At 38.6% G+C, this 24,455-nt stretch overlaps 2 protein-coding genes and 1 non-coding gene across 7 annotated transcripts in view; 1 reads left to right on the forward strand and 2 right to left on the reverse strand.

Moving 5' to 3' along the window:
- The window catches only part of LOC113059850 (endoplasmic reticulum resident protein 44-like), a 14,903-nt gene extending 11,193 nt beyond the window's left edge, over positions 1-3,710 (reverse strand). For both annotated transcript variants that reach the window (XM_026228486.1, XM_026228485.1), the window contains exon 1: positions 3,516-3,710. In XM_026228486.1, coding sequence (XP_026084271.1) covers positions 3,516-3,695 — 180 coding nt within the window. In that variant the 5' untranslated portion in view covers positions 3,696-3,710. The remainder of the gene's footprint in view (positions 1-3,515) is intronic.
- A 116-nt stretch (positions 3,711-3,826) lies between these two features.
- Positions 3,827-24,455, forward strand: part of invs (inversin) — a 36,292-nt gene continuing 15,663 nt past the window's right edge. For 2 of the 4 annotated variants that reach the window (XM_026228481.1, XM_026228484.1), the window contains exons 1-3: positions 3,828-4,019; positions 5,010-5,121; positions 21,940-22,024. In XM_026228481.1, the coding sequence (XP_026084266.1) occupies positions 5,119-5,121; positions 21,940-22,024 (88 nt within the window). In that variant the 5' untranslated portion in view covers positions 3,828-4,019; positions 5,010-5,118. Of the gene's footprint in view, positions 4,020-5,009; positions 5,122-21,803; positions 21,851-21,939; positions 22,025-24,455 lie in introns of those variants that run through there. The other 2 variants (XM_026228482.1, XM_026228483.1) reach the window with 2 other exon arrangements.
- On the reverse strand, positions 15,225-15,297 carry trnat-ugu (transfer RNA threonine (anticodon UGU)). The gene has a single exon. It is a non-coding gene; the product is annotated as a tRNA-Thr (tRNA).

Genomic DNA, 24,455 nt, shown 5'->3' on the forward strand with positions numbered 1-24,455 from the left:
TATTGATAATCTATAATAAATTCAGAATAGGATGTTGTTTATTTGAATGACAAACAGGAAAACTGATGCTATCAGAGTCCAAGCAAAACCATTAAAGATCTAACATGTCATACATAGCTAAACATTTCTGAGAGAGATGGGATATTAATTGACAAATGGAAAGTGAATCTTTGCTGACCTGTTTTTGTTTGTAAAGCTCATTTGAAGAGTGCTACTCCATCGCTAACCTCTACTGAACTGATCTTAATTATCATATTATACTTAATGATGAATTACATCAATTCTTTTTATGATTTTACCACTGGACTCTTAGATTTAAGATTAAAGTCTAGTGTCTAGTAGCTATAAGAATGAGTCTTAATTATCTTATTAACAATAGATTTTTCACCAAGAAAACCTTTTTAAACAAACCATTTTTACAAATCAGTCTTTAAATTCTTTTATTTATTTATTTATATAAATAAATAAATAAATAAATAAAGGGCTCGTTTATGGCCTAAAATCAAAACCTCAATTGAACATTTTACCTCGATTACGATTAATGAACGATTATTTTGTTTTCTGTTTTGTTTTTTTGCCCTCATAGTTCACGGACAAGGTTTGTACTGTAAATATGATTGAGTGTTAATGTGGGATATTTTTTCCTATTCAAAATGTGTGATTGACATCATAGCTCTCTATCTGCAGTTATTTTATCTATGTTCTTAACATTTCCTACAGATTATTGCTCGGTGTAAGAGATAAATAAAGATCAGATGAAGATAAATTAGCACAGTACCAGTACGAGTGATTGCGTGTTTGAATTAGTCATACTGTCTCTATATTAATTGTGAAGTTGTGGATGGTAAATAGCCTAGTTCCTTCAAAAGTAGAAAAATATGCTGTAATAAGTTTTGAGATTCTAAGCTATTTAGTGATAAATCACCGGACCGCACATTCCTCTGTGCGAGCGATCTTCACATCTACTGTTTATATGAGTGTTTATATGAGTGTTCGTGCCACAATGCAGCTGAGCGAACATGGTAGCTCAATATAATAATACACATCCGATCGTCTAATCACTTGAATGTCCAAACCATAAAACAAATACAACTGCCAAAGTTTAGTGAAGACGCAAGGCTATCACTATGTGTTGAATAGGCATTCACCTCTGTGTTTTGCTTTAATGCCACTGACTGGACGGGGCAGAGTCATGTGGCTACACATGCTGTAGTATGCGTATAGTATGCTGGTATGAGTGTTATTACTCTGAAAAGATCACATCACTACCAAAGTTCACTGAAGTCAAGTAACGTGGCTATCTAACCTATGCGATAAATCCAAAAGAGACCATGAACCGTGTTTGATAATGCCATGTGTTAACTGGCTGAATGGATGACTCTGCTGTTGCTACATTTCACTACATCCTGTTTGACTCACTGTGTCAAAGATAGTCTGAAGACAGATATAATGCTATATGATGGACATCTTCACCCCTCCTTAAATAAACACTGAACAGACCTCCTCACACTAGTGTCGTAAAGCACATGATCAAATAATTAGGCTACTTTAAGACAAAAATGATTGATATTATAAAATAATATCAAACACACACAACACTGAGGCATATGTGATCCTCCTCAACAAAACTGGCATCTGCTAAACAACACTGCCTAAATTCAATGGCTAATCTCTCAGAGAAAGCCTCCCACTGTCACAACACAGCCACAGAAACAAAACAAACACACGGCTCCACATGGGATGATCTCAACCGCTCCGAACACAAAGCACAAAATCACAGCTAGACCCAACATATGGCAGGTTTTCACTAAACAAATTTGGTCACATGCATAACCATTTCTTAATGAGATTCATCAAAAAAGACTTTCCTTTTCTATTGTATGCTGCAGTCTTTTATCATTTATCAGCTGAAGTAATAAAAATTGCTCTGACAATGATTCCATCTGTATTGTTCCAGCTGTAGCGTGGACTTCACGATTCTCACAAAAAATCCATATATATTTTTCGTCCTTCGAAGGAATGGGTTATGCTTCACCAACGTAAACATATTGATTACTGTTATGCAAAAATTACTTTTAATTAAAGCTGGCATGAAATGAAAATCCACCCTATTTACTTTCTTAATGCTTGTTATAGATATTTTTGTGGCAATGTGTATGTCACAATATGGAAGAAATCATTTTAGTTTTTTTTTTTTTGTAACCTTCAATATATCATCAAAGTAGTGCTATGTAGCTAGCTGACGTCTGTGAGAATGACTTGTGAAACCCTGGAAACATTTGCTAAAATAGGCTCAAATCATAAACAAATCTGTAATGCTTCACACTGTATTTCCCCTTATCAGGCAAAAGTGGATGTATATATTTATTGCTATCATGAAGTTGCTTTGAAACAATATCAGAGTGAAGAACAACATTTATCACACGAGTAAGCACTGTGACGCGTTTACAAGCATTTTCACTCACGTTATTTGAATGATTAATAAAACACTGAAAGATGCTTAGAGGTCAATCTCAAGCTAACTACCTCAACTCTGGGGTGATACTTTCACAAAGGAAAAAATACTAAATGTCATTATATATGATCATGAACCAGTATGCTGGCCCTGCTAAAATTCAATCGAAAAACAATTCAAAAGCTTGTTAAAATGTACCACACTGGCAGCAAAGAACCCGCTGCTGTGGTTTTCACATCACGCTGTGCTGAGCAGAGCAGCGCGGGTCACTTCCGGGTTGACAGCCAATAGGATTCGGCCACAACAGAGAAGTTCACAAGCCGGTTTCTTCACTGTAAAGTCGGATGAAATATATCCCAAAATATCCCTCTTTACTTTAGGACTATAAATATCACTGTTGACACATGAAAACGGTATGGCTCTAATTTTTAAAACCCTATTTCAAGTGCATAACTCAATTGTTAAAGGACTTTCCCAAACTTGCGTTGTGAGTGATGTGGTGTCATATTCATCCAAAACTCTTATATTTGCGTCATTAACTACACTAGGGAGCAAAACTCTCCTGGCCCTTTCAATACTATATTTGAAACGGATAAAATAAATGCTATATGATTGAATGACCCTTGGTTTGCTTGCAAACACTCTACATGAACATGTAAGGTGTCGTGTTTATGTGCCAGTGTGGTTGTGCATTAAATGGGAATAAATGGCCAACAGAGTATAAACTCTTAAAACGTCCCATACCTGCAGCTGCATCATGAGTAACGTTACAATAGCTGGTTAGCCACACTAGGCAGCTGTTTAGCACTTTCTGTTGCTAACCTACATTCATCATAGGCCATTAGACCTATTGACATATTTAGAAATGACACAGTAAAAGTCAACCGTTTTTCTAAATCTGAAGACCTCACAATCATCAGCCGTTAATTACCGATGTAAATCAAGAGCATCACAAGTCCAAAAGCCCATTCCAGTGGCTAGCGATATATGAGCTAGCTATCCGAGGTAAACCTGCGAGAAGTGTGTTACTGAAAGAGCGTGCGATTACTCAGCCACATACCAGCAGGAGGGTGAAGTAGCGCAGCTCGGGAGCGGGTATTATTGATGATAGTTTCATTGTACAGTGGTGATGGTTGAGGTTGCGACGTTGTTGGATCTTGCAAGTCTCTCGACACCACCTCCTTCTCCTCTGCTGCAGGAAACAGGCAGTACATACGGCCAGGACTACGGGAACTGGCATTCCGGGTTTTAGAGAATTGTGGGAAATGTAGTTTCACATTGGGTGGGTGTCGTTCAGTCAACTAGATTTTGTTGATTAAAAAACTACAAATCCCTTTAAAGACCGTGTGGTGTGAATGTGACCTATGGTTTTTGTAGTTTTATTTACCTACGTGCCCAGATGTGTTTGCGGTCTCAAGATGTTTTGGAGTATCATTGACAAAGAGCGGGAGTGAAGTTCCGAAAAGCATGAAAACTGCGAAAACATTGCAGTGCGTTGAAAAAAATGTGTGATGTTTGAAGTCAGAGATGGAAGTATCAGATTAATTGTTTCACCTTGAATGTGGTAAGTTGCATCATCGTTTCCCAACTGCATAACGGGGATTTATAGTATTTAGCAATCAAGCTAAAATGCAAACACATTCAAAGTTATACATGTATTCATTGTATGAACCACTGAAACAGTAGTTTGTTGTTGTAGACGTTTTATAGCAGTTATGTAACTGTTTGCATTTGTTTAAAATTGTTTAATTATTTGCAGCTTGGGCACAAAGTGTTCATGAAGATGTGATTCATATACTTTACTTAGTGATATATCTAACAATCCAAACCCACCACATACAATCTTAAAAAACAAACTGTAAACATAGTTATTTAGGTACGGTGTGACTTAAGTTAAAAAAAACAAAAGTGTGTGAGCTGATAGAATGGTTTCTTATTGTTGTACAGTTTTGATCCTGTTTGTTTTATATATGCATATGCATATATAGTGTCTCAAACTGAGCTCAGATTTGCTAAACTACCAGTGTTCGAGATATCATTAAGAAGTAAAACAAATGTAACTAATTTCTCCCAAAATGTAAATATAAGAGCTTTGTTATCCAGATAAAGCATCATCACAAATAATTTGTGCCCATTGCGATTTCTTTTGAACGTTTTAATATTTATGTTATACACAACAGAGAACTTCCGTTACATTTCAATTAAGTTTTTCAGCTAAGTTTGTCAACTATTTATTGCATATATTTAACGGGCTGTGCATCAACAGACTACCAGGATGTGTTAAAAATAAATATGGCAGATTCAATTTATATTAATCTTATCATATGATATTAAAAAGCTGTCAGAAAAAAAAGAAGAAAAAAAATCTTTTCAATGTATCAATTAGTCAATGTGGGTTTTAGTTTCTTGCAAGACTCCAGTGTTGTTTTACAGTTTTATTTCAGTGCACTCCTGTAAATCGGCCTTGGCATAATGCACATGTAACGTCTGGCACAGTAGGTCAGAGCAGGTGGTTTGTGCTCTGTGTGTGAGTGATCCGCTCTCTCTCCTGCAGAAGGCTAGATCAGAGCTGCTAGGGGGATCTGTGGCTACGCCAAGCCCACCAAGCCTTCACTTAGCTGGGAAACATCTGCTGAGGCCTCCTCTGCCTCCTGGACTTCACCATGGTAAGAGACGAGTCAGAATAAGTATTGTATCAGTATTAGAACTGTATTATGTATTACGAGTTTTATAAGTGTAACTTTACTTGATATATATATATATATATATATATATATATATATATATATATATATATATATATATATATATATATATAATTATATATATATATAAAATTAATATTGACATAACAATAGTTTTCTAATTTTATTAATTAGAAACTTTGCTGAGAGAAGCATCTTGCATATAACGGACACATTAATGCCTTTATAGATTTCCAAGCTAAAAATTACTCTTTTTAAATAGTTTATCACATTAACAACACGCATTTCACACAGTAATATAGCAGATTTGAATGTTAAATGTTTTTCTTTAAAAGTTATAGCAGAACCTGAAGATTTCAGCCTTTGGCAAATGTAACTTTTTTTAGCTATAATTTGTAATTTGGGTATTCTCATTCTAAATCCGATACATATTTTTCTGTCATAAATTACTTCATTATATACAGGTGCTCCTCAATAATTTAGAATGTTGAGGAAAAGTTAATTTATTTCAGTAATTCAACTCAGATTGTGAAACTCATGTATTAAATAAATTCAGTGCACACAGACTGAAGTAGTTTAAGCCTTTGGTTCTTTTAATTGTGATGATTTAGCCTACAAAACCCACCAGTTCACGATCTCAACAAACTAGAATAAATATAGAATATATTATAAAAAAAACATTTAGTTGGCCTTATGGAAAGTATGTTAATTTACTGTACATGTACTCAATACTTGGTAGGGGCTTCTTTTGCTTTAATTATTGCCTCAATTCGGCGTGGCATGGAGGTGATTAGTTTGTGGCACTACTGAAGTGGTATGGAAGCCCAGGTTTCTTTGACAGTGGGCTTCATCTCATCTGCATTGTTTGGTCTCGTCTTCCTCTTGACAATACCCCATAGATTCTCTGTGGGGTTCAGGTCTGGTGAGTTTGATGGCCAGTCAAGCACACCAACACCATGGTCATTTAACCAACTTTTGGTGCTTTTGGCAGTGTGGGCAGGTTCCAAATCCTGCTGGAAAATTAAATCAGCATCTTCAAAAAGCTGATCAGCAGAAGGAAGAATGAAGTGCTCCAAGATTTCTTAGTAAATGGGTGCAGTGACTTTGGTTTTCCAAAAACACAATGGACCAACACCAGCAGATGACATTGCAGACTGTGGAAACTTAACAATGGACTTCAAGTAACTTGGGCTATGAGTTTCTCCACCCGTACTCCAGACTCTAGGACTTTGGTTTCCAAATGGAATACAAAACTTGCTCTCACCAAAAAAAAAAAAAAAAAAAAACTTTAGACCAAAAGCAACAGTCCATTTCTTCTATTCCTTAGCCCAGGTAAGATGCCTCTGACGTTGTCTGTGGTACAGAAGTGACTTAACAAGAGTAATATGACAACTGTAGCCAAATTTCTTGACACTTCTGTGTGTGGGGGCTCTTGCTGCCTTGACCCCAGCCTCAGTACATTCCTTGTGAACTTCTCTAAAATTCTTGAATCCAGTTCTTTGACTATCCTCACAAGGCTCTGTTTCTCTCAGTTGGTTGTGCATCTTTTTCTTCCACACTTATTCATTCCACTCAACTTTCTGTTAACATGCTTGGATACAGCACTCTTATCTTATCAGCCAGCTTATTGGCAATTACTTTTTGTGACTTACACTTCTTGTGAAGGGTGTCCATGATTGTCAGAGACCATTTTGAAGGCTCAGGAAATATTTGCAGGTGTTTTGAGTTGATTAGTTGATTGACATGTCATCATATTCTAATTTGTTGAGATCGTGAATTGGTGCTTTTTTGTTAAATGTGAACCAAATCAGTCTTACCCTTCTAGGCCTTTACCCTCAGCTTGTACAGTATGAAAGCGAACAACCTATTCAGTGGCCTTCATGTTGAATGTGACCCTTATATTAATATTTAATGAAGTGAAGGATAAGTGAATGTTTCTGAGGGAGGTTTGTCTCTCCCCAGGGTTAAGTGAGCTGGTAATAATTTATGATATGCTGATATTTATGGTTCTTTGAGCGTGTTAATAGAATAATGCACTTACTGACTGCACAGATAGAATAATGCTGTTAACGCATGTGTTTTGTGAATAATGTAATTAGCATTTGTTCAAGAGGTCATTCCTGAGGGAGACAGCACACAGATACACACATCTACATGATCTGTTGAGGGGCCACAGTATGTGTCGGTCATTGCGTTCTAACCTTATAAACACCCAACTGATTCAAATCTTGTTTCATCTTTTTCATTTCCGCTGTCTTTCTCCCTTCTTCTCATTTCCCCCCTCTCTTGCTCTCTCTCATTGATTTTCTGTTTGTTTTTCAATCACATTATTTCCCGCACACAGCGGTGTAGCCAGCGGCTAAATGGCCCCTCTCCTACTAATTGGACGTTTAATTAGATCACAGATTTGGCCCAATTAGTCGCTGTGGGGAGGAGAGGAGAGAGCCGGAGGGTCTGTGTGTGTCTGTGTACATGTTTATGTGGGTAGATGGTGAAGAGAGAAAGCAAGGAATGGAGTGACAGAGAGGGGGAGCACAAGAGAAAGAATGGGAGGGTGGAAAAGAGATATCTCTCTGTAGGCAGCCTCATTAGAGATGTCAGAAAGGGTCTGCCATAATACTTCCCCCCCTCACTATGAGTCTGGCCCCCAAGAGACCTATCAGAGCAACACAGCCCAAGTGTGCTTTGGGGACTCCGACCGTGTCATCTCTCTGTCTTAGGATCAGTTCAAATAACTGCTGTGCTACATTAGAGAGCCACCACCTGCCTTAGTTTGTCAGTGTCTACTGCCATACCTTCATGAAAACAAACCAAGGGCGAGGTTTTTTTTTTTTTTTTTTTTGAGATGGCACTGATTTTTTGTACTAAAAGTTCAATTTAAATTATCATACCAAATTGGCAGCATAACATTTGTTTATCAATGGAGTGCCTCCACATCACTTTGATTGGCTGATTATGCTGCCAGGGAGATGATGGCCATGAAATGCATAGCAGTTGGACTCAGGCCATCTTTGTCCACGTAGCCTGCTTGGTTATAACATTACTACTTTCAGTAAAATTTGAATTGAACACTGGTGTCAAAGGTATTCACATTCATTACTCAAGTAGAAGTATAGATACTAGGGTTTATAAAGACTTTTGTAGAAGTTGAAGTATAAACTCAAGTGTACAAATACTGGTTTCAAAACTACTTAAAGTATAAAAGTAAAAGTAATGTAAGGAAAAAAAATTCACTAAGAACAAAAGCTTAGGCCGTGCCACAGGGGCCTGTTGTGCACTACCCCACCTCCTTAAAATACATTTTTCTAAAGGCCATAGGCCATAATTACTATAATGTTTTATATAAATGTTCATGATGAAAAATTTGGGATGCACTAGGCTACCTGTTTCAGCCGCATATATGCCCATTGAAAATGAACGCACTTTAGTAAAATGCAAATACATTAAAGCACTAGAGATATGATGACTAGTTGCCTATAAGTATTGTAATGGTACAAAAAGTCAAACTTCAGAGGCATGTCATCGATAACCTTTAATGGAATGTAAATGTACATCCAAGCTTAGCTCCAGGAATCTACGAGGGCAATGGACAAGAACATTGGTGTACCCAGGGCAGGCTTAGTAAAATTACCCTTGTATGGTTGTCTATTTACAATAAAAATTAGTGCTGTAAAAATGAATAATAAATCCAAGTGATTAATCAAAAAATAAAAATGAAAAATAACTCATAATCCTGATACCTTCTTGATTGATAGCTTCCTGTATTCGTTACATACGTCTGCTATGTCCAGTGTTCGGGGGGGAACGAGTTACAAAGTTGTGCCGCGTTTCCACCGAAATTACCCGGAACATTTTTCCCAGGAACTTTTTTTCCCAGGAACTTTTTCCCCCCCAGACCTGTTGCTTTCTCAAATCTGTTCCTGCGGTGGAAACGCGGCTTTGGTGTAGCCTACTTATCGCAACATTGTCAATTGCGTTGTCAATCGCAAACGCTAATTTATTCAAACGTCTCGCTAGCGAATTACCTACAGTAGCTTAATTTGCGGAGGAAGAAGAGAAAGCACCCATTTGGTAAATGAGCCAGTGAGAAATAATAACTTTTAATTACTTTAAAAAAAAAGAGCCACAAAAAAAAACAGTACTACTCTATAGGTACTCAAGATTAACAGGATATTGAGTGAAAACGAGCATTTCACTCCCCCCCCCCTCCTTTAAAGGGTTAGTTCACCCAAAAAGGAAAATTATGTCATTTATGACTCACCCTCATGTCGTTCCAAACCCGTGAGACCTCGTTCATATTCGGAACACAGTTTAAGATATTTTAGATTTAGTCCGAGAGCTTTCTGTCCCTCCATTGAAAGTGTGTTTACGGTACATTGTCCATGTCCAGAAAGGTAAGAAAAACATCATCAAAGTAGTCCATGTGACATCAGAGGGTCAGTTAGAATATTTTGAAGCATCGAAAATACATTTTGGTCCAAAAATATACCAAAAACTACGACTTTATTCAGCATTATCTTCTCTTCCGTGTCTGTTGTGAGTGCGTTCACTGCAGTAAAGTGATACTCGATTCTAATCCGAACTAATCATTCGATGTAACCAGATCTTCTTGAACCAGTTCACCAAATCGAACTGAATCATTTGAAACGGGTCGCGTCTCCAAAGCCCCTTTCACACTGCACGTCGGACCCGCAATATTCCCGTAACATTGCCTGGTCGCCTTCTGTGTGAAAGCAACCACGTCCCGGAATTGATTACCGAATCGAACCTGGGTCGGGGACATAGTAACATTGCGGTAATCGATCCGGAACGAGCGCTGTGTGAACAAAAGCCAGATCTATTTCCGTATCGAAGTGATGACGCGCGTTATTGCGCGACTCTTTTACCGGCTGTTTTGAAGGAAGATCAACATTAGCGAGGAAAACATATGTGCAAACTGTAATGAAGCAGAGATCAGTTAGTTCCTCACTTTCCGCGCTGACGCAGAGATCGTTCGCTTGCTTCAGTGAAAGTATAACGTGCCAAGTGTTGTCGACTCGTACATTACACGTCACGCGCTGATGTCACGTGTCGTTACGGGATCTTCAAGGGTTGTGTGTGAAAGCACGCACACATACCGGGTCATCACTGGCAGTGTGAAAGTGCCAAATCTAGCGACCAGGGAACAATTACACGAACACTTTACCCCTGTATTTGCCGGAATGGGAGTGTGAAAGGGGCTCAATACGCATTAATCCACAAATGACTTAAGCTGTTAATTTTTTTAATTTGGCTGACACTCCCTTTGAGTTAAAACAAACCAATATCCCGGAGTAATTAATTTACTCAAACAGTACACTGATTAAACTGCTGTGAAGAGAGAACTGAAGATGAACACCAAGCCAAGCCAGATAACAAACGAAAGATTGACTCGTTCTCGAGTCAAGAACCGTTTCTGTCAGACGCGTTTGAGTCGAGAACCGATGAGCTGATGATACTGCGCATGTGTGATTCATCCTGAAGCAGACTGACACACAGCGCGTTTGAACCAAACTGATTCTTTTGGTGATTTGATTCTAAACTGATTATGTGCTAATGTTATGAGCGCGGGTAAACCGAAGGCTTGAATCAAAGGCAATCATCGCCAATGACGTCATTACGTCGAGCGCAAAAGAACCATTGAACTGTTTTATTGAATCAAACTGTCCAAAAAAACTACTGATGATCCGAAAACCGATGCAACCGGTTCTTGACTCGAGAACGAGTCAATCATTCATCCGTTATCTGGCTCGACTCGGTGTTCACCTTCAGTTCTTTCTTCACAGCAGTTCAGTCAGTGTACTGTTTGAGTAAATGAATTACTCTGGGATATTGGTTTGTTTTAACTCGGAGGGAGTGCCAACCACTTTAAAAAATTAACAGCTTAAGTCATTTGTGACCTTCTGATGTCACATGGACTACTTTGATGATGTTTTTCTTACCTTTCTGGACATGGACAGTATACCGTACACACACTTTCAATGGAGGGACAGAAAGCTCTCAGAATAAATCTAAAATATCTTAAACTGTGTTCCGAAGATAAACGGAGGTCTTACGGGTTTGGAACGACATGAGGGTGAGTTATTAATGACATAATTTTCCTTTTTGGGTGAACTATCCCTTTAAGTAAGGTAACAAAGTGTTTGTACTTCGTTACTTGACAACTTTGGAATTGAAATTACTTGAATCTAAAAATTACTATTTTATTTGACTATTAATAATAGCAAAGCAGCAGTAAGTACCAAATGAAGTATATAAATACAAAATATGCTTGAACTTGAAGTGAGGTTCTTTTAATTGTGATGATTTTGGCTCACATTTAACAAAAACCCACCAATTCACGATCTCAACAAATTAGAGTACTTCATAAGACCAAAAAACAAAAACTCATTTTGCTTTAGTTACTGCCTCAATTTGGCGTAGCATGGAGTTGATCAGTTTGTGGCACTACTGTGATGGTAGGGAAGCCCAGGTTTCTTTGACAGTGGCCTTCAGCTTGTCTGCATTTTTTGGTCTCTTGTTTCTCATATTCCTCTTGACAAGGCTGAAGGCTGTTCAGGTCTGATGAGTTTGCTGGCCAGTCAAGCACACCAACACCATGGTCATTTAACCAACATTTGGTGCTTTTGGCAGTGTGGGCAGGTAGGTGCTAAATCCTGCTGGAAAATTAAATCAACATCTTCAAAAAGCTGGTCAGCAGAAGGAAGCATGAAGTGCTCCAAAATGTCTTTTGTAAATGGGTGCAGGGACTTTGGTTTTCAAAAAATACAATGGTCCAACACCAGCAGATGACATTGCACATCGCTTTTTCACCCTTCCTCCAGACCTTGGTTTCCAAATGAAATACAAAACTTGCTCTCATCTGAAAAGAGGACTTTGGATAACTGGGCAACAGTCCATTTCTTCTTCTTCTTAGCCCAGGTAAGACGCCTCAAGAGTGGCTTAACAAGAGGAATATAACAACTGTAGCCATTTCTGTGGTGGCTCTTGATACCTTGACCCCAGCCTCAGTCAATACCTTGTGAAGTTCACTCAAATTCTTGAATCCAGTTTGCTTGACAATCCTCATAAGGCTGCGGTTCTCTCAGTTGGTTGTGCATATTTTTCTTCTACACTTTTTCACACTTTGAACAGCCAGCTTCTTTGGCAATGAATGTTTGTGGCTTGTGAAGGGTGTCAATGATTGTCTTCTGGGCAACTGTCAGATCAGCAGTCTTCCCCATGATTGTGTAGCCTAATGAACCAAACTGAACCCTGACCCTAACCCTGATTGAAAAATTAGGTGATAGAAATATTTTTTTCTTGCATTTCAAATGTTAAAAAATGTGGAAACCACTCATTTCATCACACCATCTCCTGACTGCATTATTGTTTGTAAAACAGGGTCTTTATGGAGAGTGTGTATACATTGTTATAATTATAATAGTTTACAGTTTATATTTCTTTAATTTAGCGAATTGAACAAGTGTCTCAGCCTTCATGGGACTATTTGGCCAACCATATTATTCCTGCTTGAAAAGCAAAATGTTATTGATGGTGTAAAACATTGTAATAATATAAACTTCCTATTCATCGGGAAGAAGGATGCGGGAACCGGCGCACAATCAAAATGAAACTTTAATAATCACAAATAAACACAAAACAGCGCACCAGCCCCTCACGGACGACTGGTGCGCGCAAATAAAAGCCAAAACATAAAATATGGCTTCACTATAGTCGCTCCGGTTATATATCCATCCATCTCCTACGTGGGACTTGATACCGGCGATGAAATATAAAAAAAATTGGGCAGTCGGCAGGAGTCCCCTGTTCCCTGCCCCTCCGGATTCAATCGCGGAGGCAGCAGGCTCCGGCCCCCTGGCGAACGTCGCCGACTCCTCCGCTTCCTCACGGACGGCAGCCACCCCTCCATATCGTGGGCGGCCGGCAGCGAGCTCGCCCATCCCCGGCAGCGAGCTTGCCCGTCCCCGGCAACTCGCTCCAGCCCACCGCCTCGAGCGTCCATGGCGGCACATACCTCGCCTGCTCGAGGGCACCGCGGATTCACCACAGCGGCGAGGGATCTTCAGCAGCGCGTCCCTCCTTCTCCCGGGCTTCGGCACCACTGTAATAATATAAACTTCCTATTCATCGGGAAGAAGGAGGCGGGAACTGGCGCACAATCAAAATGAAACTTTAATAATCACAAATAAACACAAAACAGCACACCAGCCCCTCACGGACGACTGTTGCACGCAAATAAAAGCCAAAACATAAAATATGGTCCAGGCCTGGTCCTCTCTCGTCCTTCACTATAGTCGCTCCAGTTTTATATCCTTCCATCTCCTACGTGGGACTTGATACCGGCGGTGGGGCGCAGGTGTAGCTCATCTCCAATCACTACACCTGGCCTCACTCCTCGTTCCCACGCCTCTCGGCCCCGCCCCACTCGCCACAAACATCAACTTTGAAGCACATGCTGATTGATGGACTAGCATTACTCAACATTACTTACTACCTTCCAGCAACACTACATTCCGTGTAAGTAAAATATAAAAAAAATGGAATGGAATGGAACCAGAACTGGAAAATGTCTAACAATACCCAACCCTACTTATGAAGATCCTTATACTGTAATATGTGTTGCATTTTGACATTTCCAACCTTTAAATTAAGTTGACAGTAAGTAATAAACAATATATTGAGCATTGAGTAGTTGAGTATTGTGCATTTTTTCTTACCACTATTTTTTAATAGTTGTTTAATGATTTTAATAGAACTGTAATCGGAACCGGAACCATTAGGTAGAACCGGAACTGGAAAATTTCTAACGATTCCAAACCCTATTGGCATGTCACCATTAGGGGTGGGAAGTTTCACTGAAAAAAATCAAACCGTTCAGTTCTCCCCACATGGTTAGGCACGCGCTGGGGCCGCGGTTCACTTTTAATCTGACAAAGCATCTGTAATATGGTTTGCTATAAATAACACCTAAAGCAAACAGGGTTCAGCTAATATATGTTTCTGTTGATGGTTTCTGTCTGCCTTCCCAGACATTACAACAACAGCGATGGGGGAAGATAAAAAAAAATTGTTCAATGCAAATGCCGTATGCCGGAATATGAGCAGTCAATCAGTCAATTCCTCAATCAGAAACCCTTATACTACACCAGGGCCATCCTTAACTGACACGGTCTTAGTGATGACCTTATACTATACTGTACTATAGACCTTATACTAACAGTCTAGTTGTACTGTGGTTGGTTTGAGTTCCTGTGTGTGGAGCTGAGGACTGCTGATAGCTTTAGTGTACAGTATATTACAGTATCGTATTTTTCGGACTAGAAGTCTCACCTGAGTATAAGTCGCATCAGTCCAAAAATACGTCATGATGAGGAAAAAAACATAAAAGTCGCACTGGACTATGTCGCATTTATTTAGAACCAAGAACCAAGAGAAAACATTACCGTCTACATCCGCAAGAGGACGCTCTGTGTTTTCAGTGGTAGACTACAGGAGCACTGAGCAGCATAGAGCGCCCTCTAGCGACTGTAGACGGTAATGTTTTCTCTTGGTTCATTTCTCTTGGTTCATGTCAAATTAATTTTGATAAATAGGTTCGCACCTGACTATAAGTCGCAGGACCAGCCAAACTATGAAAAAAAGTATGACTTATAGTCCCGAAAATATGGTATATAGGACAGTATATACTAAATAGAATTAGGACTCACAGCCAAAATTAATAATTTCTTTAATTTAATTTCTCTTGAAAGCCCCTGCTTGGAGCAGCTCACAGCGTTGCCGATAAATAAATTGTCAGATTTCATTGTATTGATGTTGGTCTGTCTGCTATTTGGTCTCTTCAAGAATGACTGTATTTCTCATGCCAACAAGAGCCTGTGTGGAGGAACAGGACCTGGTCAGAAGACATGCATGTCCCAGTTTTCCTTCTTCTGTGAAGGTTCATGTTCTTCTAGATGAGCACATTATGTCATGTGCTGTTTAGTCCTCATCAGCTCTAATCCAGTCATTTTCAGAACAGGTCACTTTTCAAAAAGTTTCTAATCAGGCCCCAGCGAGAATTGAACTCGCGACCCCTGGTTTACAAGACCAGTGCTCTAACCACTGAGCTATGGAGCCGCACCTGTTCTTGTATTGTCTTTATTACAATATGAAAGGTACTGACAATCTTTGTACATCTATAAGGGTGTGTCTGGCATACCAGAAGTGAGCACAAGTCACGTGATCAACTATCCAGTACAGTCCTTCTTACATCACATCAAGTCAGTCATATCACAAGAGGAGCGAGTTATGGCATTTTGTTTAATGATTACAAGGTTGTGACGTAGACATATAGGGGCGTGCTAGAATGAGGCATTTTAGGAGGGCGTGGTTGAATCTTAACTTTTATAAAGAATATCTCTTTGGATTTGAGACTTTTAGCAGGGCTCTCAAGTTTTGAACTGAGTTCAGAGTGAGATTTTGCCCGCGGTCGCGATGTCGGCAGGGGTTTGATGGGGACGGGTGTCTGATCTCATAAATGACACATATTCTTACAAATAAAATAATATTTATTTAATTCAGCATTTATTTTTGTGTGTGTGTGAGAGAGAGAGAGAGAAAAAATGGTCAGTGCTGTTTATAGTAGGTGTTGGTAGCTGGTTTTGAGGCCAGGGGTTGGTGGCTCCCATTTGAATCACTGTGGTTCCAGGCCAGCCATTTTTCACAGTTCCATCAAGTGCTAAACTGTTCCTGGTTTTGGTCTTGTTTAATCCCACCATGGAGAAAACCCTCTCAGCATAGGTATTTGAATGAGCAAGCACTAACACTAATGCAGCTATTTTAGAAATCCTCCCTGCTTATGTCCCTCACACCTTGATGGACACAGGAGTTATCTTGTCTGCAGACTAAGCACCAGTAAAAAGAGCTGGTGGTTCCCATTGTGATGAATGGCGATCGGGTTGACCACTCCTTCTTAAAGGAACACCTACAGGTGGCTGCTCTACATAACCCTCTCTTTTTCCCTGTTTCCAGTGGGTTCTCCACTGTTTCCTCTATGGTCCTCCACAGTCTCTTCCATGCACCCATCCTCTACTGGCACCCTAACTCCCTCCCCTACTGTATTCTCCACAGCCTCCTCCTCTGACCTAGCCACCTTTTTAGGGAGCTGGGCCCGCATTCATAAAGATTCTAAGAATCCTCTCAGAAAACTCTTAATTTAGCTTAAAAACTTTTACGTAGGAGTCTTAGCTTAAAAGCGATTCGGGACCGATCTGAGAGCAACTCTGAGTAAGGAAAAGACAAAAACGTTTATCTTAGTGAGGAGGCGGGGTTGAACCGGTTGCTATGTATGACACAATCTTTTGAAGACTCTGATTGGCTGGTTGTCCAAGAAGGAAAAAAAAGAGTGATTTTAAGTATAGGGTCTATTCTAATCCTCACTTTAAATTTACATGCGTAATTTTTCCTATTTGACCGTTCTCTCTCTCTCTCTCTCTCACACACACACACACACACACACACACACATTATATGTGTGTATATGAATTCTATTTTTTTATTTACCATGCTTTTAATTTCCTATAAGGTATTTGATTGGCTTAGAATGATAAAAATTGTTCCACTCTTTCCAATTACAGTGATTGCCGTCCTATGTAAGTGGCGGTTTGAGTGTTGGTTTTAATGTATCAAACATGGAATCAAAGCCAAGAAGGCCGAGAAAGCCAATCTGGACAGAGGAACAGTGTTTACTGTTAGCCCAGTTAGTGGATGAACACAAGGCCATTCTTAAAGGAAAATTCAGACACAGCAAGGGACAAGAAGCAGACATGGGAGCGTATAGCACAAACTATTAACGGTTCATCCCCCTGCTTGTGCGCACCTATAAGCCTGCTATATTCATAAATGCAGTTTTTAGAGCCTGCAAGGTGGGAATCTCCAGTGGAAACTAAATGAACTGTGACACAATAAGATGTTCTGAAAGTGCTGTAATTGTTTGTGTGATCACTCTGCTTACAGAAGGTTGTGACAGACCCAAATCATCACTATTGCATTGTTGCATGTTCCCAGTTGCCAAATATCGTAATGTAGTGATTACTTTAATTTATATATTAAATTATATTATATTAAATTATTATATAATCTATACCGTCTTATTAACTCATTGTCATCCATTGTCTGCAACACATTTCTTCTGCCTCTTCATCTTTCTGCCATTTTCTCCTCTGCTAAAGAAACTCTTAAGCCTCTTAAAAGTCCTCGTCTGTGCTCATAACAAATTTTACCTTAAGACCTCTTTTAAGGGATAAGATGCTTTCTGAATTAATTTTTTCTTTACTAGGATTTTTTTCTTTAATTTTAAAAGTAAACGCCCACATTTCTAAGAATTTTCTTAGAATTTTGTCACTAGGAACTACTTTTTGCATTAAGATTCTTTATGAATACGGGCCCAGATCTTTTAGAACAAAGCATGAAAGATTGCTCCTTTGCCTCTTCCCTGACATCTTTGAAATAGACGAATGCAATAATCAATATTATACATTGGATAAAATATAATGAAATAGCCTAGGCAAAACGTTTTGAAAATGGGGACCAGGATGAGGTGCAGTAAAAATAAAAGGAAAGAAAAATTTTTTTTTTTTTAAACTATTATGGATACTGCCATACAAGTATTATGGATAGGCCTATTATAGAAGTCTCTTATATAAAACTGTCAGAGTAGCCCCGCATCCTCTTCAACGTGTAACTTTGGCAATAAAAAAATAATAGTGGGCTAATAATAGGCACAAAAGCTACGGCCGACCACGTATAATGGCCAAAATTGCGTGCGTGTCGGGGTCATAATAACCATCAGACCAAAACATATCTTAGACTGTTTTTAAAAAATGTTAAATTAATATATTGATAAAAAAAAACATATAGTGAAAATCTGTGTCATTGTCTTGACAAGTCTGTAACCGTAACGTTACCTACTTCAGCGAGCGTCTGGATCTGTGTTGCACACGAGCCTGTAAAAATCTTACCCGGATACAGCAATGCTATTTTCTGATTGGCTGATCGGTAGCTATATTTTTTTTATTCGATTAGCAGGTGCGTGTCAGGGCCTTCGGGGAACTCACTTGATTCCTCTACGTTACCTGTTTCACTGTTTAAAAAAATAGCGCCGCAACTTGGTGGGCGTTGTCCTCGTAATGTCTCTGCGTGAGAAATACAAGGTGTGGCGTGTGAGCGTGTGAACGGGTTGAAATGCGTGAGTCTCACGCCCAATGCGTGAGACTTGAGAGCCCTGCTTTTAGTCTTTGCAACTTTACAGATCTTCTTTATGCACCAAGAGCTTGTAACACTCCAAAGAGAGAGGACAAATTTAAATTTTAAATTAAATTAAATTTATGCATTTAGTAGATGCTTTTATCCAAAGCGACTTACAGTGCATTCAGGCTATAATTTTTTACCTATCATGTGTTCTCAGGGAATCAATGCTCTACCAATTGAGCTACAGGAACACTTTTTATTTATTTTTTAACATTTTAGATCGCATCATATGACCCCTTTAATACCAATATTGAATTGTGTGTGTGTGTGTGTGTGTGTGTGTGTGTGTAAACAGAAAATTCTTAAATGCACCTTTTCACAACTTATTTTCATGCATTTATGTGCAATGTGCTATACATCTTAGATACACATACACATGTTAAACAGTGCGTATTATTTAATAGCGCATATGTTTTTGTTGGGACTGACATCTTTGGAACTGCATAATTGCATTACATTGCCCATTGGAAGCCACACCTCCTTCACCAGAGGGGCTCATTTGTCGCTTGGCATAATGGGAAACAACACTAATGAGACACAAGGTGATCATGTCACTCAAGACACACTGCGGATGGCATCCGCAGGGATGCTTGCATGCATTCACAGCTTGGAGCCTTTTCTCCTTGGAGAAACTATGGAGGATTTGCCCTCTGGGCATTAGATGAAAGGACCGATGTCTCTCAGCAAGACACTTAGAAGGGATTTGAGAAAAAAAAGCTCTGTTTTTGGAAAGTGATAGGATGATGTGAATCGTACAGATTTGCTATTGCAATGCCAGATACCACATTAGTGACAAATGTGCACACAGCTCAACTTCTGACCCTGTTGTGGTTTGTTCTTCATTATTCTTAATTTTTTCTTCTTCTATGTCTCTCTTTCTCCCTAAATCCTGACTCAGCTGGTTGTTCAATAAGATGCTGGTGGGGAGTCATTTGGCTGGGCTATACAAGCTGGATGCTTGCCCACACACACACACACACACACACACACACACACACACACACACACACACATTTAAGATGAAGTGCTCTCCTTTGTGTGCACATTGCATGAATCCTTAATGTGTTCCAGAGTTTCAATGGAAAAATGGAAATCTACATCAGTTATTTTGTTTCTTTATAAAACACATTCGTTCACTTTGTCTGAAACTTTATTTTAATTATAAAAGTTATTTTCACTTAATAAAAAAATAATATGACAGATACTGTATTTTTTTATTAGTTTTAATGTTATTTAATTGAATTGTTAGCTAGTTAAGATAATTTGCTCTTGAATTTGAAGCTGTAATATTCTACATTAGCAAAGATTGCAAATTAAATTAGTGTTTGTGTATGTGTATGCACCGTTCAAATGATCATCAATAGAATGCCTCTATAATTTATTTTTAATTTATAATTATATAATTAATTTATAGTTGATTTCATCTCTAAATTTTTTTAAATGGATTTAAAAACATAGTAACGTTGAAAATTAGCAGAAAAATACCTTCTTTTTAACCAAAGCCGTGTTTCCACCGCAGGAACTTTACCCAGGAACTAGGGACTTTGGGCTGGTACTTGGTGTGTTTCCACCGCAGGAACCTGGAACTAAATAAAGTTCCGGGTAAAAAAATGCCCCTCAGAAAGTCCCTGCTGGCGAGGTGGTACTTTTTCAAAGTTCCGGAACTTTCGGGGGCGGGACTTTGGCGCTAAACATGCTGATTGGTTGAGTTCACGCAGCATTGGTTGAGTTCAACCACCATTTATTCAGATCAACATTTTCTAAATATTACTGTTATTGTGTCATGAAAAATATTTCAGGCTAGAATGTAGTTCAAACTCAAATATGTTGTTTATTTATAAATACAGTGCCTATTTAAAAATGCAGAGAAGCAGCCTCACTTCGGCTAGACCTTCTGATATGTGCCGCTGGCTCTGATGTCAATATATAAAATATAATTCAGCTGCGGGGTAAATCTAACAGGTTTTCTTTGGTCTGTATTCAATTTATCTATATGTTCAAATGAAAATAAATAAGGCAAATTTATATAATATTTCGTTTCATTGTAATGGCAGCATAGACATATATCCCTGAACTAAGTACATTTCTGCAGCTGTTATTATGCTTAAATGAAAACCAAAGGAGGCAGTGGTATTTGATATCACATTTAATTTTATTGTAAATATACAGAGAGGAAAATTGCAGTAGCCAAGATGAGCTGACTGAAGTTATCAAGTACGCTGCTGTTTATAGATTTACCGGACATCACACTCCCAAGACGAATACACAAAGTCTGAACTAACTACCGAGGATGCACGTCCAAAATCAACGGTACTTTGTATTGAGAAACGCGTGCAGACCTACGTGACCAGTCTATTTGTCTAATCTTCCCGGTACTTTACACCGCGGTGGAAACGCAGAAAGCAACAGGCCTGGGGGGAAAAAAGTTCCTGGGAAAAAAAGTTCCTGGTACAAATGTTCCGGGTAATTTCGGTGGAAACGCGGCACAAGTCTGAATTCCTTTTATTTTACGTTTGAGAGAAAGTCTTTTGATATCTATGCCAGGCATTTTTGTTGTTAAGCCCCAGTGTGTGTGTTTACATGTATGTGTGCATCCTAGTCTGGAGGAAATTGAAGAAAGCTTGGATGGATATGAGCGAAGCCTCCATAAAAACCTTCTCTCACGGAAAATCACTTCCCACACGATCACACTACCGTGCAGTCGGACACAAACACGCTCGAAAATACACACACAGATAGAGCTGTTCCCTCATATACTTTTCTCAAAGGCATCCCCCTGCTGTTTTTTTTCCACATTGTGATTCCAAAAGCAGACTGTGTGTGTGTGTGTGCGTTTTTTTTTGTGATGTCTGATTTCCTTCGTTAAACTACGTGGAGTCATATAAAGCTGAATTACAGTGTATCGGAGAGCATTTAAAGGCTTTAATCAGAACGTACACACACAAACACACATGCTACTGCAGTAGTTGTAACTCTTAGTAGTTTTATGAGTCTGCATTAACTAACCCCAATTACCCTCTCATGATGTGCGTGAGAACAGAGCGGCTAATTAGTTGTGTGTGTGTGAAGGGAAAGAATAGCAAAATAAAAAGGGGGAATTGCATGAATGGGTTATAGTGCTCATTGAAAAAGTCATTTCTGTGGTCATAAATAAGCTTCACACACATTTAGTGTGGATTTGTGTATGTAATTGATTTTTTTTTAATCTCTTGCAATATTGATGAGCATGAATAAGAGATGAGTTGGGCAGGGTGTGTCCCAGAAGGGGATTTGCCCCCTCCCTGCTACTTCCTGTATGAGGATTACACAGCATTCCAGCTGAACCACTGCGAGTGGAGGTAATGGTTGGTTTGGTCACCATTCAAAGGTCATTTCAGAAAGAGTGAGTTTAGATTCAAGCCCTATAATCGTGATCTTTGGCCTCTGTGTGAGCACATTGCGTGACTGCTGATGTTTGTGTGTGTGCACCAGGCGATGCTGCTCCCCCAGAATCCATCTCAGGTGCATGCAGCTGCTGTGAATGGAGACAAGAACACCTTACAGAGACTGATCTCAGGTATCACTTATATCCCAGTGCTCATAATGCTCTTCACTATTAATTCATTTTAAGGCTGTGCAGTATATACGACACTGTTTAAATGATTGTGATTAGTAGTTTTTGAAAGAAGTTTCTTATGCTCACCAAAGCTGCAGATATCTGATCAAAATACATTAAAAACAGTAATATATATATATATAAGTAATATGTTTAATGTTTTATGTATTTATGTATCCTATGATTGCAACGTTGCCTTTTCAGTGATTCGTTGTCACATGATTCTTCAGAAATCATTCTAATAAGCTGATCTGTTGTTAAAGATCATTATTTGGTGTATTTGGTGTAAAAGAATATGTTGACATGGTTTAATGTTAAAAAAACATTTTTTTTTTTCAAATACCGACATTATTGTAGGTCCTCTATGCCCTGCCTTTTTCAAATGTGTCATTTTCTACAAAGTCCCTCCTTCCGACAAGCGAAGTCTTCTCTGATTGGCCAAATGACCCAGTGTGTTTTGATCGGCCAAACACCACAAGCACTCGTTGGAAATACAATGCCCCTTTCCATAATCACGAGCTTCTTCTTTCAAAATAAATGTAGAGACAGTTAATAATGTCCTTAGTTTTACCATCGGTTCAAGCCTGAAAGAGGAACAGAGTGGTGTGACAGATTGACAGTGTTGAAGCTCATATGTGTTTACAGTACACAAGCCATGGACGGTTAAGACAGGTGACTCAACTGTGTGACCCTGTCTCTCTCTCTCTCTCTCTTTCTCTCTCTCTCTCTGTCTCTCTGTCTCTGTCTCACAATCACACACACTCACACATGCGCGACATGTAAAACTCCACATTTGAACGGTCAATAGCAAATACAGTAGCTGAATCATAGCAAAGTCAGAATGACCACCTCTCCTAGGTTCACGAAACGGTCATCCATAAAATGAGTTGCTGTTCTGTTGTAAGTAATCTTAAAGATTCCTAAATGCATCTACTTTCTGAAGGACTAATGAAGTGCTTTTGCTTTCGCCTAGATACACACAGCATCTCCCTGACATTGCTGCTTCAACACTAACTGCAGTTACTGAAACCACAACTTATTACTTTGCATGAACATCTGGGCGGCATATGCATACATTTCCACATAGTGACGTAGATGTGGGGGCGTGTTTAAACAAGGTTTTTAGGGGGGCATGGCAGAGTCTTAACTTTGATAAAGAATGTCTCTTTGGATTTGAGACTTTGTAACTTTACAGATCTTCTTCATGCACCACAAGCTTGTAACACTCCAAAAAGAAAGAAAACAATTCAATTGCATCATATAACCGCTTTAAAAAAAAGGTCTTATTAATCATGATATTTTTTTCAGGATTCTTTGATGAATAAAAGAAAAAAAAAGAAGCATATATTATGAATTTAATGGTACTTTTTATTAATGCATCCTTGCTGAATAAAAGTATTAATAATAATAAAAAAAAAACTTACTGATCATTAAGATTACAGATTTTTGAATGGTAGTGCATATTTTTCATCCTTGTGATGATATTCAGTATGTACTTTCACTTTGAAATAGCTTAAAGGGTTAGTTTACCCAAAAATGAAAATTAAGCCAGAAAATAGTCACCCTGAAGTCATCCTAGGTGAATATGACTTTTTTTCTTTCAGACTAATCCAGTTGGAGTTATTTTTCAAAACTTTCTTTGATCTTTCAAACTGTTTGATGCCCCTCAGTGGGTGTTGCATGTATTGGTTCATGAGAAGTTAAATAAAAAGCACATCCATTAAAAAAAAAGTGTCTCACGCGGCTCCGGGGGTGAACAAGGGCCTCCTGAAATGAGTGGCATCAAACAGCTTGAAATATCAAAGCCATTTTTTTAAAATAACTCCGACTGGATTCGTATGAAAGAAGAAAGTCATATACATGTAGGATGACTTCAAGGTGAGTAATTTCTAGGCTAATTTTCATTTTTGGGTGGACTAACCCTTTAAGAACTGTACATTCAACATTTTTAATATGGGAATTAAAATGTATTGAAAAATCTAAATTAAATTAGGAATAAAATTTATTGATTTTCATTTATATACATAATACTTTTGAAGAATTCTTACTGAATAGCAAGACCATATTTCTGGACCACTGAAGTGCATTCTTGAATATAAATACATTCTCTGACATATTACATCTGCCATGTTGTATAGTCCTCAGACCATTAAGGTTTTTTATTTATTTGCATTGCTTTCCATGTACAATATACTAACTACAACCATGTAATCAATTTATTTGGGCACCAACAAGTGCCATTTAGCAATTTATCTCACAGTTCTCATATTTTCATATTTCTCATATTTTCTCATATTTTAACTCCAATGGCTTTATGGGATAGCAAAGTGTAGGTTGGTTCACACTTCTCAATCCTTAAAGATGCAGTACATAACCTGGGTCGCATAAATTG

The sequence above is a fragment of the Carassius auratus genome, chromosome 41 (genome assembly GCF_003368295.1).
Source record: "Carassius auratus strain Wakin chromosome 41, ASM336829v1, whole genome shotgun sequence".
NCBI classification, from domain to species: Eukaryota; Metazoa; Chordata; class Actinopteri; order Cypriniformes; family Cyprinidae; genus Carassius; species Carassius auratus.